The following is a 14,423-nucleotide window of genomic DNA, read 5'->3' as shown; positions in this document are numbered from 1 at the left end:
ACGCACCATGCTGGCTCACCCAAGAGTTCAGGTATGATGGAGCAGATTACCACTATGTTATTTTCAAAATGGCCTATGGGCAGCCCTACAGGATCTGACCAAGGGTGCACCAAGTCTAGCAACTTGTTTCCCACAGCAGCCAGTTAAATGCCTCCTGGTCATCCACAGCCAAAGCATGACAGCAAACTCCGCCTCCCCTGCTGCCACCCCTTGCAACTGCTGCCACCCCTTGCTTTGAACAGGGAGATTCCATTTAGCGAGCATCGCTGGTGTACTTAGGGCGTGGCAAGACAGGCAGGAAGCCGCAGGTGCTACTTGCTTAGGGGCACCCCTTTAAATTACATACATACATTTGCTTTATTGGCATCAAAAATATATTCCATTATCAAAATGAAAAGGAGACACAGCTGATTAACATTAAAAAGTAATATCAAACATAACAGAAAACAAAATTATATAAATACATATGTTATATAGAAGAAGAATAAGAGTTTGGATTTATATCCCCCCCTTTCTCTCCTGTAGGAGACTCAAAGGGGCTTACAAGCTCCTTTCCCTTCCCCCCTCACAACGAACACCAGGTGAGGTAGGTGGGGCTGAGAAAGCTCTGAAAAGCTGTGACTAGCCCAAGGTCACCCAGCTGGCGTGTGTGGGAGTGCACAGGCTAATATGAATTCCCCAGATAAGCCTCCACAATTCAAGCAGCAGAGCTGGGAATCAAACCCGGTTCCTCCAGATTAGAATGCACCTGCTCTTAACCACTACTTAAAATTAACACTTATTTCTAATAATGCAAAGGTTTATAGCATTCTGTAGAATACTAGCTACCCTCTCACACAGATTCTGCGCAAGGGCTATTTACCATGCCATACATACATAGGCCTTTATTGGCATCAAAGGAAGGGCTATTTAATAAAAAGGACGTCAGAGCTGCAATGGAGGACACTTGCACGGTGCATTTAATGCAGCAAAACGCAGTTGGCAAATGAGTTTGCCACAAATTGGCAAGAAGTCCCACCTGACATGCTTTTGTAGCCGCCTTGGATATGACTACAGAAAGGCGCGGTACAACTGCTTTAAATAAATAAATACACAGGATCCACCCAACCGAATGCCCATTTTACGATCTTTGTAGACAGAAACTCCACTTACTTGGCCCGACTGCGGCTTTGATACGTAGATGACACTCTTGTGGCAGGCTTCGTCATCGCAGGCAGGGAGCAAATGTTCAGTCTGTCCGTCACCGTCTGGTGAGAGAAGATGATAAAAATTACATAATTCTGCATAAATCTCTCTTTTTATCATCAGCAGAACCCCCCCTGCCACATAATTACAAGAAGACAATATAGTTTGATCAGATGTAAATGAAAGAACGTGTCAAGATAATTAAAAAAGATACACTCCAATATGTAGATCTGCCAGCCGGTTATCTAGCTTTTCAGAGCATCCCAACGACAAGAGATTTCCCCCCTCTTCCCTTCCATTAAATGCTGATGATTTTTCATACAGGTTGGACCCAGCTGCAAAAGGAGCGGTTCGTAGAAGAGGGTTTTGCTGCAGTCTGCAGTTGCTCGCTCACTGTGCCCCCAAAGCTGCTAGAAAGTCAGGAGGGGCTTCCAGAACCATGTCTGAGTCTAGAAGGTCTCAAGTTCGATCCCAGGTACCTCCGCTAAAAGGACCGGGGGATGTGAGTCACTGGAGAACTGCCCCTAGTCTGAGTAGACAAAACTGGCCAGTGGTTTGATTCGGTATAAGGCAGGTTCATTGTCACGTACAAGATGGCGGGAGAGAATGCGGAACTGGAATGAACAGCTTGTGACCTTTAAACCCCTTCAAGAGCTGGGATCCCCATATCTGAAGGACTGTCTTCTTCCATATGGTCGCTAGGCAGCCATCTGCTGACTATCCTACCTCTTACGCTGGCCCACCTGACATCAACTACACCTCTGGCTTTTTCCTTGAAAAGGTGAATGCCAATTCCGCAATATCCAGATTGAAGGGGTGGGGGGTGGGGGCATTTGAATGGCAGGAATCTTTTAAGGAAGGATAAAAGAAGAAGAATCTGGATTCATATCCCCCTTTCTCCCCTGTAGGGAGACTCAAGGTGGCTTACAAGCTCCTTTCCCTTCCTCTCCCCACAACAGACACCTTGTGAGGTAGGAGGGGCTGAGAGAGTTCAGAGCGAACTGTGACTAGCCCAAGGTCCCCCAGCAGGAATGTAGGGGTGCGGAAACACATATGGTTCACCAAATAAGCCTCCACAGCTCAAGTGGCAGAGTGGGCAATCAAACCCGGTTCTCCAGATTACAGGGCACCTGTTTTTAACCACCACACCACGCTGGATCTCTAGAGAGATCTGGGTTTTGTTATTCTATCTCTGGGTTTAACGGAATGTTAAAAAAACTATTATCGTAAGCTGCATTGAACTATGGAAAAAGGATTAGAAATGTTTAAATAAATAAATAAGACTGGGGGAAGGGAGCACTTTTGCAAATTCTCCCATTGGTTGTAGTTCTTCCACCCCCCCACCCCCCCACCCCCTGGGCAACATTATGTATCGTTCCAGAATACCTCCTGATGCTTAGCAGGCTTTTTAAAGGGGGGGGCACAGCACAGGTAGCAACAGAGGAAATTCGACAACTCACATTACCACTGACTTTTTAAAAAAGCAGCTTTTGGAAGACTGTGCTTTATTTACATCTTCCGATAGCTTGCTTAACGAAAAGGGTCATCTGTTGACCCTCTTTTAGAAATACAACAAAATCTTTGTGACGTGAGCACTAGTTGGCTTTCCGTTTTTCCCTTCCCACCCGCTGTGGTAACTTTTATGCCTCCATTTGGATTAATTTTCAATTTAAATAAAACCCTCCCAAGGCTTTGTCCTTTTTAATTAGGGATGTAAATACCACAGCAGGAGGTGACAGGGATGGGAAACGGGATTACATTAACACGTTCTCTCCTCCTCAATCAACTTTCTGGAGCTTACGGGAAATATGACGACGTTGCCCTGCCACGCTTGTTAACGAACATACAGCTTGTAGGTGAAGCCAGAACAATTTCGACGGATGCCTGGCTAATTGAAATCTGCAACAGTCACAAATAATTTAGCAGAAACACTAAACGCAGGGATCTTAAAAGAGGAGTCTGTGTACTTTAAAGAAGCACTTGCTCAGAAGAACTGCAGTATTTTTTCCTGCCCACCTGACTCTCCATGCGTTATATCAAATACTCCTTCAGGAGGGGACATGGCTCAGTGTTAGAGCATCCGCTTGGTGTGCAGAAGGTGCAAGGTAAAACCCCAGCACCTTCAAGTAAAAGGACCAGGTAGTAGGTGATGGGAAAGTCCTCTGATTGAGACCCTGGACACTCAATGCCAGTCTGAGAGCCAGCGTGATGGAGTGATTAAGAGCAGGTGGATTCTAATCTGGAGAACTGAGTTTGATTCCCCACTCTTCCACCCGAGTGGCAGAGGCTTATCTGGTGAACCAGATGTGTTTCCGCATTCCTACATTCCTGCTGGGTGACCTTGGGCTAGTCACAGTCCTCTCAGAACTCCCTCAGCCCCACCTCCCTCACAAGGTGTCTGTTGTGGGGAGAGGAAGGGAAAGGAGCTCATAGGCCACCTTGAGTCTCCTTACAGGAGAGAAAGGTAGCGTATAAATCCAAACTCTTCTTCTGAGTAGACAATTTTGACCTTGATGGACCAATGTTGTGACTCAGTAGAAGGTAGATTCACATCTCCACTCTCTTGAGCTCCTTGACAACATTCAGAAGTGTTAGGGGTAGAGCGTAACAACAGGGCACTGGAAAGCTATGGAGTGTACGGGATCCTGTTCTGAATGTTCTGTGCTCTTGGGTATCTGAACAACTGAAAATTCGTATCCGAACAGGTGAATGATAATATCTCAATTGAAATTCAAAGGTGACTGAACATTGCAATGCAGAGTTTGGGGGTAAAGAGAGTTCTGTTTAACACTGAAGCTTTAGATTCTAAAAAGCAATTCACCATCATGTTTGCCTTTCAAATACATCAAAGCAAATTGCACCATCAAGTTGTTACTGGCTCATATAACCCCATGAAGTTCTACCTCGTGGGCTTTTCAAATAAGAGATGAGTAGCGGTGGTTTGCCATTGCTTTCTTCTTCGTAGCATCCCCAGTCTTCTTTGGAGGTCTCCCATCCAAGTACTAACCCTCAGAAAACAGTGGTTGCCCCTAGTAAGTGGTGGCGGGGGCAGTAAGGGATGGTGGAACAGTACAGCTGTATCTCCTTAGATCTTGGAAGCTAAGCAAGGTCAGTACTTAGATGGGAGACTATCAAGGAGGGCCTTGATGAGGAAGATGATGGCAAACATCTCTGCTTCTCACTTGCCTTGAAAAAACCTTTAAGGGGTTCCCATAAATCCATCGCAAACTTATAGCACACGAGTACATAAGGGCATGTGAAAAGCTGAAGACAAACATTTTCCCCTGTACATCTGGTTCTTTGTCACCCCTAAAATGTGATGTCTCAGCTGAAAATGGGGATGATACTTCTTTCCACAAGTTCTTAAAGCAAGATGGTAAAGACTGATTCTGAAATTAATTCCTCACTATTTATGGTTCTTGATAAATGCACCTTTCGATGCTTGGAATCTCAGGGAAAATATACAAGCCCAATGTTTAAATTCTGAATTAATTTGAAACAAAGCTAGGTACAAGCATTTGGGGCAGGGTGAGCCGGTGGACTGCGTAAGCCCGGGTGTCTACTTTATGTTGTTAGTAGAAACAAAATAATTATTGTCTTGTTGAAAATAATTATTTTTGTCTTGCAGGATTCAGGGTAGTTGCGGAGGGGTTAGTTGACTGTGTTACTGGTTTGAACCTGGGCTTGAAAAATTAAAGGTGCGATAAGGATACGACCACTGATAAAACAGAATGCAAATCTTTCCCCTTCGTTTCTGGGTTTATAAGCAGAGCAAGATTCACGATTGTTGTGAGGCTCACACAGTAAACAACTGTCAAATGATGTGCCGTTCCCTGCAGAGATCATTTCTAGATGAGATGAACTTCAGGTTTAAATTGGATTCGTGTAAACGTGCAGGGTATTCTTAGGCTGACAGCGCAGATAATCATCTCCACTTTTAAAATAAATTTACACAGAACCAGAATTAAAAAAGGGACAGAGTTGCCATCTGAATCTCTGAAAAACAAACTTTGAAACATTCAAGGTTTTTTAAAAAATCTGCGAACCAAGAAAACACGGTTTTAGCCCATGTTTAGCACTGAATGAATGTCAACCTCAGGTATCACCCCTTCAGTTGACTTATAAGTTTCAGCCGTCTTATATAAAACACTACATTGGTGAAAGTGGAAAAATACCTTGGTTGGTTCAGTCATAAACGCGCAGGAGATCTTGATGTTTATTTTATTCTCAAAAGATGCTTTCTGGGAAGCCGAAGCTTGGGTCTATTCTGTGTGTTTGTTTCATATTGAGTTTCAAAATCCAATTTCAGGATGCAAACACCTCTCCCGACAGCACAGCCATCTCCACAAACCTGTGACAGGCCTTATCAAACGGTTTTAAGCAGCCCAGTCCTTCTCACTTCAGGAAAAAGCTGTTCTGGACCCCTGCAGCTTTCACACTCACTCGTGAGGTTGGGATGCCATGAAAACGCCCGGAGATGAAGATGGCCAATTTATCCCTCATTAATCATAAAACTGGAAGAGGCCCCAAGGGCCATCAAGTCCAACCCCCCCTGCAATGGCTTTTATGGACCAAGAGCCAGATCCAGCAAAAGGCAGCTTCATGCGTTCAAGAGCAAAACTAAAACATCTCTGCATGTATAACAAAACCTTCTGCATGTGCTTGGGTGGCCTTGTTCAGCATGGATCCTCTTTGATCTGAGATTGCAAATGCCTTAGCAGTCCAGGTGCTCGGGAGCAACAGCCGCAGAAGGCCATTGCTTTCACCTCCTGCATGTGAGCTCCCAATGGCACCTGGTGGGCCACTGCGAGTAGCAGAGAGCTGGACTAGACGGGCTCTGGTCTGATCCAGCTGGCTTGTTCTTATGTTCTTATGATGCAGCCCAAAGAAGAAGAAAAAGAAGAAGAGTTGGATTTATATCCCCCCTTTCTGTCCTGTAAGGAGACTCAAAGGGGCTTACAATCTCCTTTACCTCCTCCCCCTCACAACAAACACCCTGTGAGGTGGGTGAGGTTGAGAGAGCTCCAAAGAACTGTGACTAGCCCAAGGTCCCCCAGCTGGCATGTGTTGGAGTGCACAAGCTAAACTGGTTCCCCAGATAAGCCTCCACAGCTCAAGTGGCAGAGCGGGGAATCAAACCCGGTTCTCCAGATTAGAGTGCCCCTGCTCTTAACCACTACACCACGCTGGCTCTCTCTTAACCACTATACCCCACTGAAAACCAATCAACACGGCTGGGGGAGTTGCTTGGCTGCAGCCCACAGTATTCACAAATGCACCTCGAAGCACCAGGACATGTAATCAAAGAGAGTGAGCTTGCGAGAGAAGGCGCACGTGAAGACTTCAAGTGGCCAGCGTGGGCAAGCCTCAGCAGTCAGGCTGCTGTGACAAGCTTAATTGGTGAGAAAAATTTAATTAGATCCGAATTAATGTGAGGCTGCAAACCATCAAGCGGAAGGAGGAAGAACACACGCATGGCCCCCCGTGCGTCTCAGCAGTCCCCCAAACTTGCTACAGCTACACAACAGAAGGTAGGAGATTTAGCTGGCGCGGCTGGAAACTATTCGCCAGGAGGCAACGGATAGAAAGCTGAGTTGGCAACGGGGGGAACTTGCAACATAGCCCTCGACTGTGCTATTAAACTCTTGTTAAAGGACATTTTCCTCTTTGCTGGGAGAAGCGGGCTGCACGATCCTGCGCATGCTAACGAGGCTGACGGCAAGCAAAGAAGAGAAACAACCAGACAGGTGCCAGCTCTCTTTAAGCACACTGCTAACCGGAAAAGCCCTTTTGTCTCGGTTCAGACACAAGGCAGATCTGGTAGTTCTTGCTCCTAACGTTTCGCCTGCATCTGTGGCTGGCATCTTCAAAGGTGTATCACAGAGAGAAGTCTGTCACACACTGTGTCTAGTGAGAAGGGAATGTTTAGTGGGGTATATATTGTCCAAATTCCAGGGTGGGGAACCAATCAGTAAGTGTTTGGGTGGAACTTGCTATGCAAAGGTGTGGCTGAGTGCATTGTATTGCGGGTGGGGTTATCAGTCCATTTACATTTGTAGTCACATTTGGATTCCCTGCAACAGCAGTATTGGTGAATGCAAATCCTGCGTCTGGGTGGAGTCCATTGTTCCTGAACTTAGCATGCCCTTGGCCTTTGCTTCTGGTGTTTTTAAGTACTGGTAGCCAAGCTTTGTTAATTCTCAGAGTCTCTTCTTTCTTGTGGAAGTTGTCTTGATGTTTGTGAATTTCAGTGGCTTCCCTGTGCAGTCTGATATAGTAACCTTCCAAATTGTCCAGATTTTTTTTACTGTTTTTAGCAGAATTTTTTAAAGAGTTTTTACTTCTTGAATGGAGCTGCTGCTGGGTCATTATGCCTCCCGACCTTTACACAAAGAATCCTTGGGGTGGTATCACATACCAGCACTGCCAGCCTTCAGCAAAGTTAACCCACTTCAGAAATCTCTGTGTTGTCGTCTCCCCAACGCTGCAAAATTTCTCCCCGCCCCGCTTGATGCTTCCACACTCCCAGGGGAGCAGCAGCAGCCGTTCTGGGAATCGCTACTCTATGCTGATTCTGTTGGAGTAGGGGTTTGGATTAGATAGACTGTATGGCCCCTTCCAACTCTCTGATGCTATCATTCAATGAAATAGCGATGCCATAGTGCCATGGTGGCGAACCTTTGGCACTCCAGATGTTATGGATTACAATTCCCATCAGCCCCTGCCAGCATGGTCAATTGGCCATGCTGGCAGGGGCTGATGGGAATTGTAGTCCATAACATCTGGAGTGCCAAAGGTTCGCCACCACTGCCATAGTGCAACCCAGCCTAGTTCAAAGCGCAACCTGCTTGTAGGTCCCACCCGTTCGGCTAGAAACCCACATGCTAGATATTGGGATGGGATTTGCTACACAGATGGAAGCTGGCTACAGATCAGAGACTGGAAGTACAAAGTGAGCCATTTGTGCTGCAGTGGAACCAGCCTCCAAACAACTATGGCGCGAAAGTCAGTGCAGGAGAAAATGCTGTTCTTTTGAAGAGCGTGCTGTCAACCCAACAAGCACAACTGCTCATTAGGTTTCCTTTGTTCTCCCAATGTCACGATGGTTAATCGCAATGCATCCGTTGCTATAGCAAAAAAATAATTGCTGCCTCCACCATTGCCTCTCTGCATCCTGGCAGGCCCTTTCCGTGTGGCGCTATCATTACTGCGAAGTCAGATCCTATTCCATCGAACAGGCTGTTCTCTGCCGGAAATGTTACAACACTCTCAGGTGGACAGCCTTAACCGAGGACACATGGTGACCAAGCGTGTTTATAGGAGTGCTTGGGAACATTCAGGTGCTTTACGTTGCACGGGTTCAGTTCTAGGCACTGACATTTAATCCAAAAGCAGCTCTCTGCAAGCTGAAAGGCACCTTTTTAGACCCACCCGTTCAGCTCAGGGATTCCACTAGGACAGGGGTCTTCAAACTATGGCCCTCCAGATGTTCAGAGACTACAATTCCCATGAGCCCTACCACTTGGCCATGCTGGCAGAGGCTGATGGGAATTGTAGTCCATGAACATCTGGAGGGCCACAGCACTAGGATAATGGGGTTTTCCTACTTCCCCCCATCTTGCTGCAGCAGAAAGGACTCCCCAAAATTCTGCCCGAAGAACCCCCAAGAGCAGCATGGAATTGAGCCAGTGTGCTGTAGTGGTTAAGAGCAGGTGGATTCTAATCTGGAGAACCAGGTTTGATTTCCCACTCCTCCACCTGAGTGGCAGAGGCTCATCTGGTGAACCAGATGTGTTCCCGCACACCTACAATTCCTGTTGGGAGGCCTTGGGCTAGTCACAGTTCTCTCTGAACTCTCTCAGCCCCACCTACCTCACAAGGTGTCTGTTTTGGGGAAGAGGAAGGGAAAGGAGCTTGCAAGCAACCTTGAGTCTCCTTACAGGAGAGAAAGGTGGGGTATAAATCCAAACTGTTCTTCTTCTTCACTGGGGAGGGGGGGAATCAGCAAAAATCTATGTGTGGAAATGTGTCGCCGGATCCAGTTCATGATCTCATTGCAATCATCACAATCACTCTGTAAAAAAGGGGTTACCCCCCATAGTGAGGATGGAGAGACACCAAGGCTTAGAGAGCTCATGTCTAGGGCTATTAAGTTTGGGACAGAAGCTCGATCTAAAGGGAAGACCGCTTGATAATGTTTGATGGATTCACTGTGCCAGACAAAACACTTGAATTGCTTTTACCCCGGGATGCCTTTTCCTGAAAACAATTCATTCCAGGCTACGTTAGGTAACTACGCAGCAAATCTGGATGGCAAAATTCTGCAAAACTGAAATGTCAAAACAGTCATTGCGAAAATTTTACCGCCAAGATGCTATTTGTCTTCTCTTCCTGCAACCTGCTGTTTCTATACTTGTTACCAGATAAGAGCTACAGCCGGCTGAGTACCTCTGATCAGGTTTTTGTGCACGTGTATTGTTTTTGTGTTGTTTCACTGAAGGAGAAAAATATTTAGCAACCTTACGACAGACTTCAAGAAGCTTTTATTTCTAAAGAAGGATGGCAGCACTCCACTATTACAGTGGAAGGCACTTAGATATCACACTGTTATAATTGTATTTTCATTTGGAAACCACAACTAGAAAGAGTCCAGTTGTGAAAGATGCCTCAAACAATATGCAGTCTTTGCTCGTTCTGTACTTTCAAAAAAGGCTCACAAAAAGATGTTAGAAGATTTTATATTGTTTGAGCAGCAGTGGCGTAGTGGTTAAGAGCAGGTGCATTCTAATCTGGAGGAACCAGGTTTGATTCCCTGCTCTGCCGCCTGAGCTGTGGAGGCTTATCTGGGGAATTCAGATTAGCCTGTGCACTCCCACACATGCCAGCTGGGTGACCTTGGGCTGGTCACAGCTTTTTGGAGCTCTCTCAGCCCCACCCACCTCACAGGGTGTTTGTTGTGAAGGGGGAAGGGCAAGGAGATTGTAAGCCCCTTTGAGTCTCCTACAGGAGAGAAAGGGGGGAATGTAAATCCAAACTCTTCTTCTTCTCTTCTATATTCCTTTGCCACAAAACTCAACACGCTGGACTGTCTTTGTTGCCGCCTGGGTCCTAGTGCCTACCTAGCCCTGCTCCCCCCTCTTCCATTTGAAAATGTGATGATAGCTGTTCAATAACTATAAATGCTCTTGTATCAAAGTACCATGTTCAATAATGCCCCAAATAATGGTTTTGACAAAGGCAGCACGTAAATATTAATGATAATTCTCATATTCATTCAGGACTATATTCTAATGCGGAAGCACACAAGTTTCTCACCTCAACTGCACCGACCTATCATCTTTATGTGGAACAAATTTTAGCTGTAGTTTAGCATTTACAGCATAGATATGGCATATGGGAACTAGGCACAACAAACTCTTCCTTCTGTTATCTGAAGTCATTGGGATTTAACTCATGTACTGTTGTATTTTTCCCCTTTCCTGCTTGCCTGAATTCTGAGTTAAGTCATGGCTTCCCGAAATGTGGCAGATTTTCTAAAATTACAGAGCACCCTTTGGTGATATTATCTACTGCTGTTAGCTGTAACACTTGGCAAGATGAAATTCGACTCCAGATTACTTTTCCCTGTAACATCTTTCAAAATAAATGCATTTGACATATACTTTATGCTTATTAGTATTCATGGCATTTTTCGATACCATCTGCTTTTGGGGAATCATTAACAACTTTCTGCACCAGATAATGTAAGAAATGAAGAGGTACGGACAAAAGAGAGTTTTGAGCATTACGGCTGTTTTTCCAAAGAAAAGCCCTGTGGGACTTGAAACAATACACTTCGTACAAATGTTTCTGTTTTGCTGAAATTTATAATGAACGTTTTAATTTAATCTCGCTGTAATAATCAATATGGGGTATTTTTCCCCCCAGTATAATCCACATGCATTTTTTTTTTACTTTGGCTGGTATCTGTGGACACTGAAGACATTTTAAGTACTGTTAGAACAGAACAGCGTGTTACCTGTGGGAGATGGTATTTAATTGTAGACAGGATTAGCAAGCAATTTGTGGCACATTGTAATTGTAATATGTTTTTGTGTATTTGTGCTAGTTTCAGATCTCAGCCATGCCACCTTGGCTCTCTCCGCACAGCAAATGTATAACGAATTGCAGTCGAGATAAAGTAGTAGTAGAAGAAGAGTTTGGATTTATATCCCCCCTTTCCTGCAGGAGACAATCTCCTTGCCCTTCCCCCCTCACAACAAACACCCTGTGAGGTAGGTGGGGCTCAGAGAGCTCTGATAAACTGTGACTAGCCCAAGGTCACCCAGCTGGTGTGTGTCGGAGTGCACAGGCTAATCTGAATTCCCCAGATAAGCCTCCACAGCTCAGGTGGCAGAGCAGGGAATCAAACCCGGTTCCTCCAGATTAGATACACGAGCTCTTAACCTCCTACGCCACTGTTGCGTAGTAGCAGTGGTAACCCTTTTTCCAGTTTTCGTGCCCACATGGATCCATGCAGGGAACGATTTGAGCCCACAGAAACAATACAGGTTGCTGTTGTGGCTTAAAAAAAAAAATCACTTCCCACCCATGCTTAGCTACACAGGCATACACAAATGAACCCCCACAGCCATGTTGACGTCTAACGACATGATCATCTGCACCTGCGTAGATACGCAGATGTATGCCGCGAAATAAGAAAAAAGGACAATGGAAGCAAATACAGCCCCTCCTGCCAAGCCGTTCGCTCACAAGCAGCTGCAACCTGGGATTTTTGAAAAGATTCACTAAAAGCGCGATTCTAAAAAAAAAACGGTTTGGGGGAAATAACACAGGGCAGACTCGTTTTAGGGGCGGGATCTGTGCGAAGTTCCCTCCCAAAACAGGGAGTTTTTTTACCGGCCTACACCTGGGTTTACTGACCCATGCAGAATGAGCCCTTTGACTCAAAGGAAATGTATTTTCAGGATGTCATCCAGCACATCCAGTGGAACAAGAATATAAGAGCCCTGCTGGATGAGATCAGTGGTCCATCTAGCATCCTGTCTCACACAGTGGTCAACCAATTCCTCTGGAGATCCAACAGCAGAGCCTAGAGACCAAGACTTCCCTTGATGTTGCCTCCTGGCACTGGGACTCAGACGTTTACTGCCACTGATAGACCTGCCCTCCATGAAAACAGACACACAACACAGATGCTGGAAGAGCTAGGAAAATGCAAGTAAGTGTATTTGGGCAGGAGGAATTCAGTTACTTTGCATTTGCAACATGTAAAGTTAGTCTCTAAACAAGGATAAAATATTCTGGACAAGGCTGTAACACCAGTAGAAAAACCATAGGATATAAACATTAAAAGGTTGTAAAACTAAATGCAGCCTTTTTGGCTTAAAAATGATACTTAACTTAGTGTGTGTGTGGGGTTTTTTTTTTTAATTTTGAGCTGGCCCAAAAATTGCTTTAAGATAGATTTGCATATAAATTAAGAGTTCTCTTTGTTCCCAAGCTTAGCAAAACAACCAGCAATTATAACCATTAAGAATGTTGACGTGTTCCATCAATCTTTTTATAAGCTACTTTAATTAATTTAAATGTCTCTCGTGCATACCAGGCTTTATGGGCACTTTATCTGTTAAAATTTTGTAACGGAGAGATTGAGATTACAGAAGAGGGTTTTACAAAACATCCGTATGACAGCTGGATCAGACCAACAGCTCACCTGGCTTGCCTTACATTGTCTTGCATTTGGTTTACAGGAGTTTGTTCTCCCTCAAACTTTCCAAATCTGACCTTTTTTATTATTTTTTTGGGGACTTCCTTTTCTTGACTCAATTAGAACATCGAATCATAGAGCTGGAAGAGACCACAAGGGCAATCGAGACCAACCCCCTGTGGGTAGAAGAAGAAGAAGAGTTTGGATTTATATCCCCCCTTTCTCTCCTGTAGGAGACTCAAAGGGGCTTACAATCTCCTTGCCCTTCCCCCCTCACAACAAACACCTTGTGAGGTGGGTGGGGCTGAGAGAGCTCCGAGGAGCTGTGACTAGCCCAAGGTCACCCAGCTGGCGTATGTGGGAGTATACAGGCTAATCTGAATTCCCCAGATAAGCCTCCACAGCTCAGGCGGCAGAGCTGGGAATCAAACCCGGTTCCTCCAGATTAGATACACGAGTTCTTAACCTCCTACGCCACTGCTGCTCCTCAGGGATCAGGGTAGCACTCCTCAGGGATCTGACCCCTTTTACCTCCAACAGGAGCCACTCAGGGTCAAATCGCAAATCACGTACCGTCAAGGTGGCCCCACGACCAACTGTTCTTGGGCCCAGTCTCTGACCCCCTCTAGAAATTACCTCTTTTATTAATATCTGAATTGACATTTAATATTGGAATAGACAGAAATGCATTCTTTTTAATCACCAACAGAGCTTTACATCAAATATTTCAAAGCGAGAGAACAGAACCTTACCAAAATCTGAAAACACTGATTGTCCGACAACCTTCACGTCTGTGGGTTTCTGGTTGGGTTTTTTAGGTCTGGAAAAATTTCCCTCCTGTCGGGGATAAACGCATTTTAAAAAGAAATAAAACCCCAACCATGCTATAAACAGTGAAAAAGGTAAAACACGTATGTAAAATGTATCATTGTCCAATATTTTCAAAGGTTGTTATCTATGTTTCATATCTGGGAACCCTTTTGGAGTTAACGTTTTATTTGTAGGACAGTTATACTTTTTAAAAATTGGAATTAAACAACTGCATCCTGGCCGCTCCATCGCAGAGAATGTCAAGCTCTGTACAAACATAGCTTAGGCAATCATGAGATATGAAAACCAAACATAAAAGCTACTTCTGAGACTGAAGTCTTGGATATTAGCCTTGGGATTTTGGTCTTATTGTTACTGAGTAGAAACGATTATGACTCTTTCAAAGTTCTCTCAAATCTCCGGTAGTTTCTCAGTATTTGAGATGGTTGAAATGCACAGATACGCACAGGCATGTATTCAGCCGTACAATTTTCCCAATAGAGCAGTATTTCTGTTTGAGGAAGAGGAAACGGGGATCTCTAAAATTTCTTCTTCCACTGCAAGCCCACGCAATGTGACACAATAGCATTTACTGCATATAACCGTTACAGTTGATCGCAAGATGATAAAACATAGGATCATAGAGTTAGAAGCCATCCAAGTTGAACAACCCCTCTTGTCCAGCCCCTTCCTCAGTGAAGGATCAGTCTAAATCATC

The 14,423-nt window shown here is 44.9% G+C and overlaps 1 protein-coding gene across 1 annotated transcript in view; it reads right to left on the bottom strand.

Moving 5' to 3' along the window:
- Positions 1 to 14,423, bottom strand: part of ITFG1 (integrin alpha FG-GAP repeat containing 1) — a 113,182-nt gene that overhangs the window by 71,533 nt on the left and 27,226 nt on the right. The window contains exons 8-9 of the mRNA XM_048516173.1: positions 13,648 to 13,732; positions 1,153 to 1,247 (exon numbers count right to left, since the gene is read on the bottom strand). Coding sequence (XP_048372130.1) covers positions 1,153 to 1,247; positions 13,648 to 13,732 — 180 coding nt within the window. The remainder of the gene's footprint in view (positions 1 to 1,152; positions 1,248 to 13,647; positions 13,733 to 14,423) is intronic.

The sequence above is a fragment of the Sphaerodactylus townsendi genome, linkage group LG14, assembly GCF_021028975.2.
Source record: "Sphaerodactylus townsendi isolate TG3544 linkage group LG14, MPM_Stown_v2.3, whole genome shotgun sequence".
In the NCBI taxonomy this organism is placed as follows: domain Eukaryota; kingdom Metazoa; phylum Chordata; class Lepidosauria; order Squamata; family Sphaerodactylidae; genus Sphaerodactylus; species Sphaerodactylus townsendi.
Note: the sequence above shows the minus strand (reverse complement) of the source record. Positions and strands in the feature narration are given on the sequence as shown.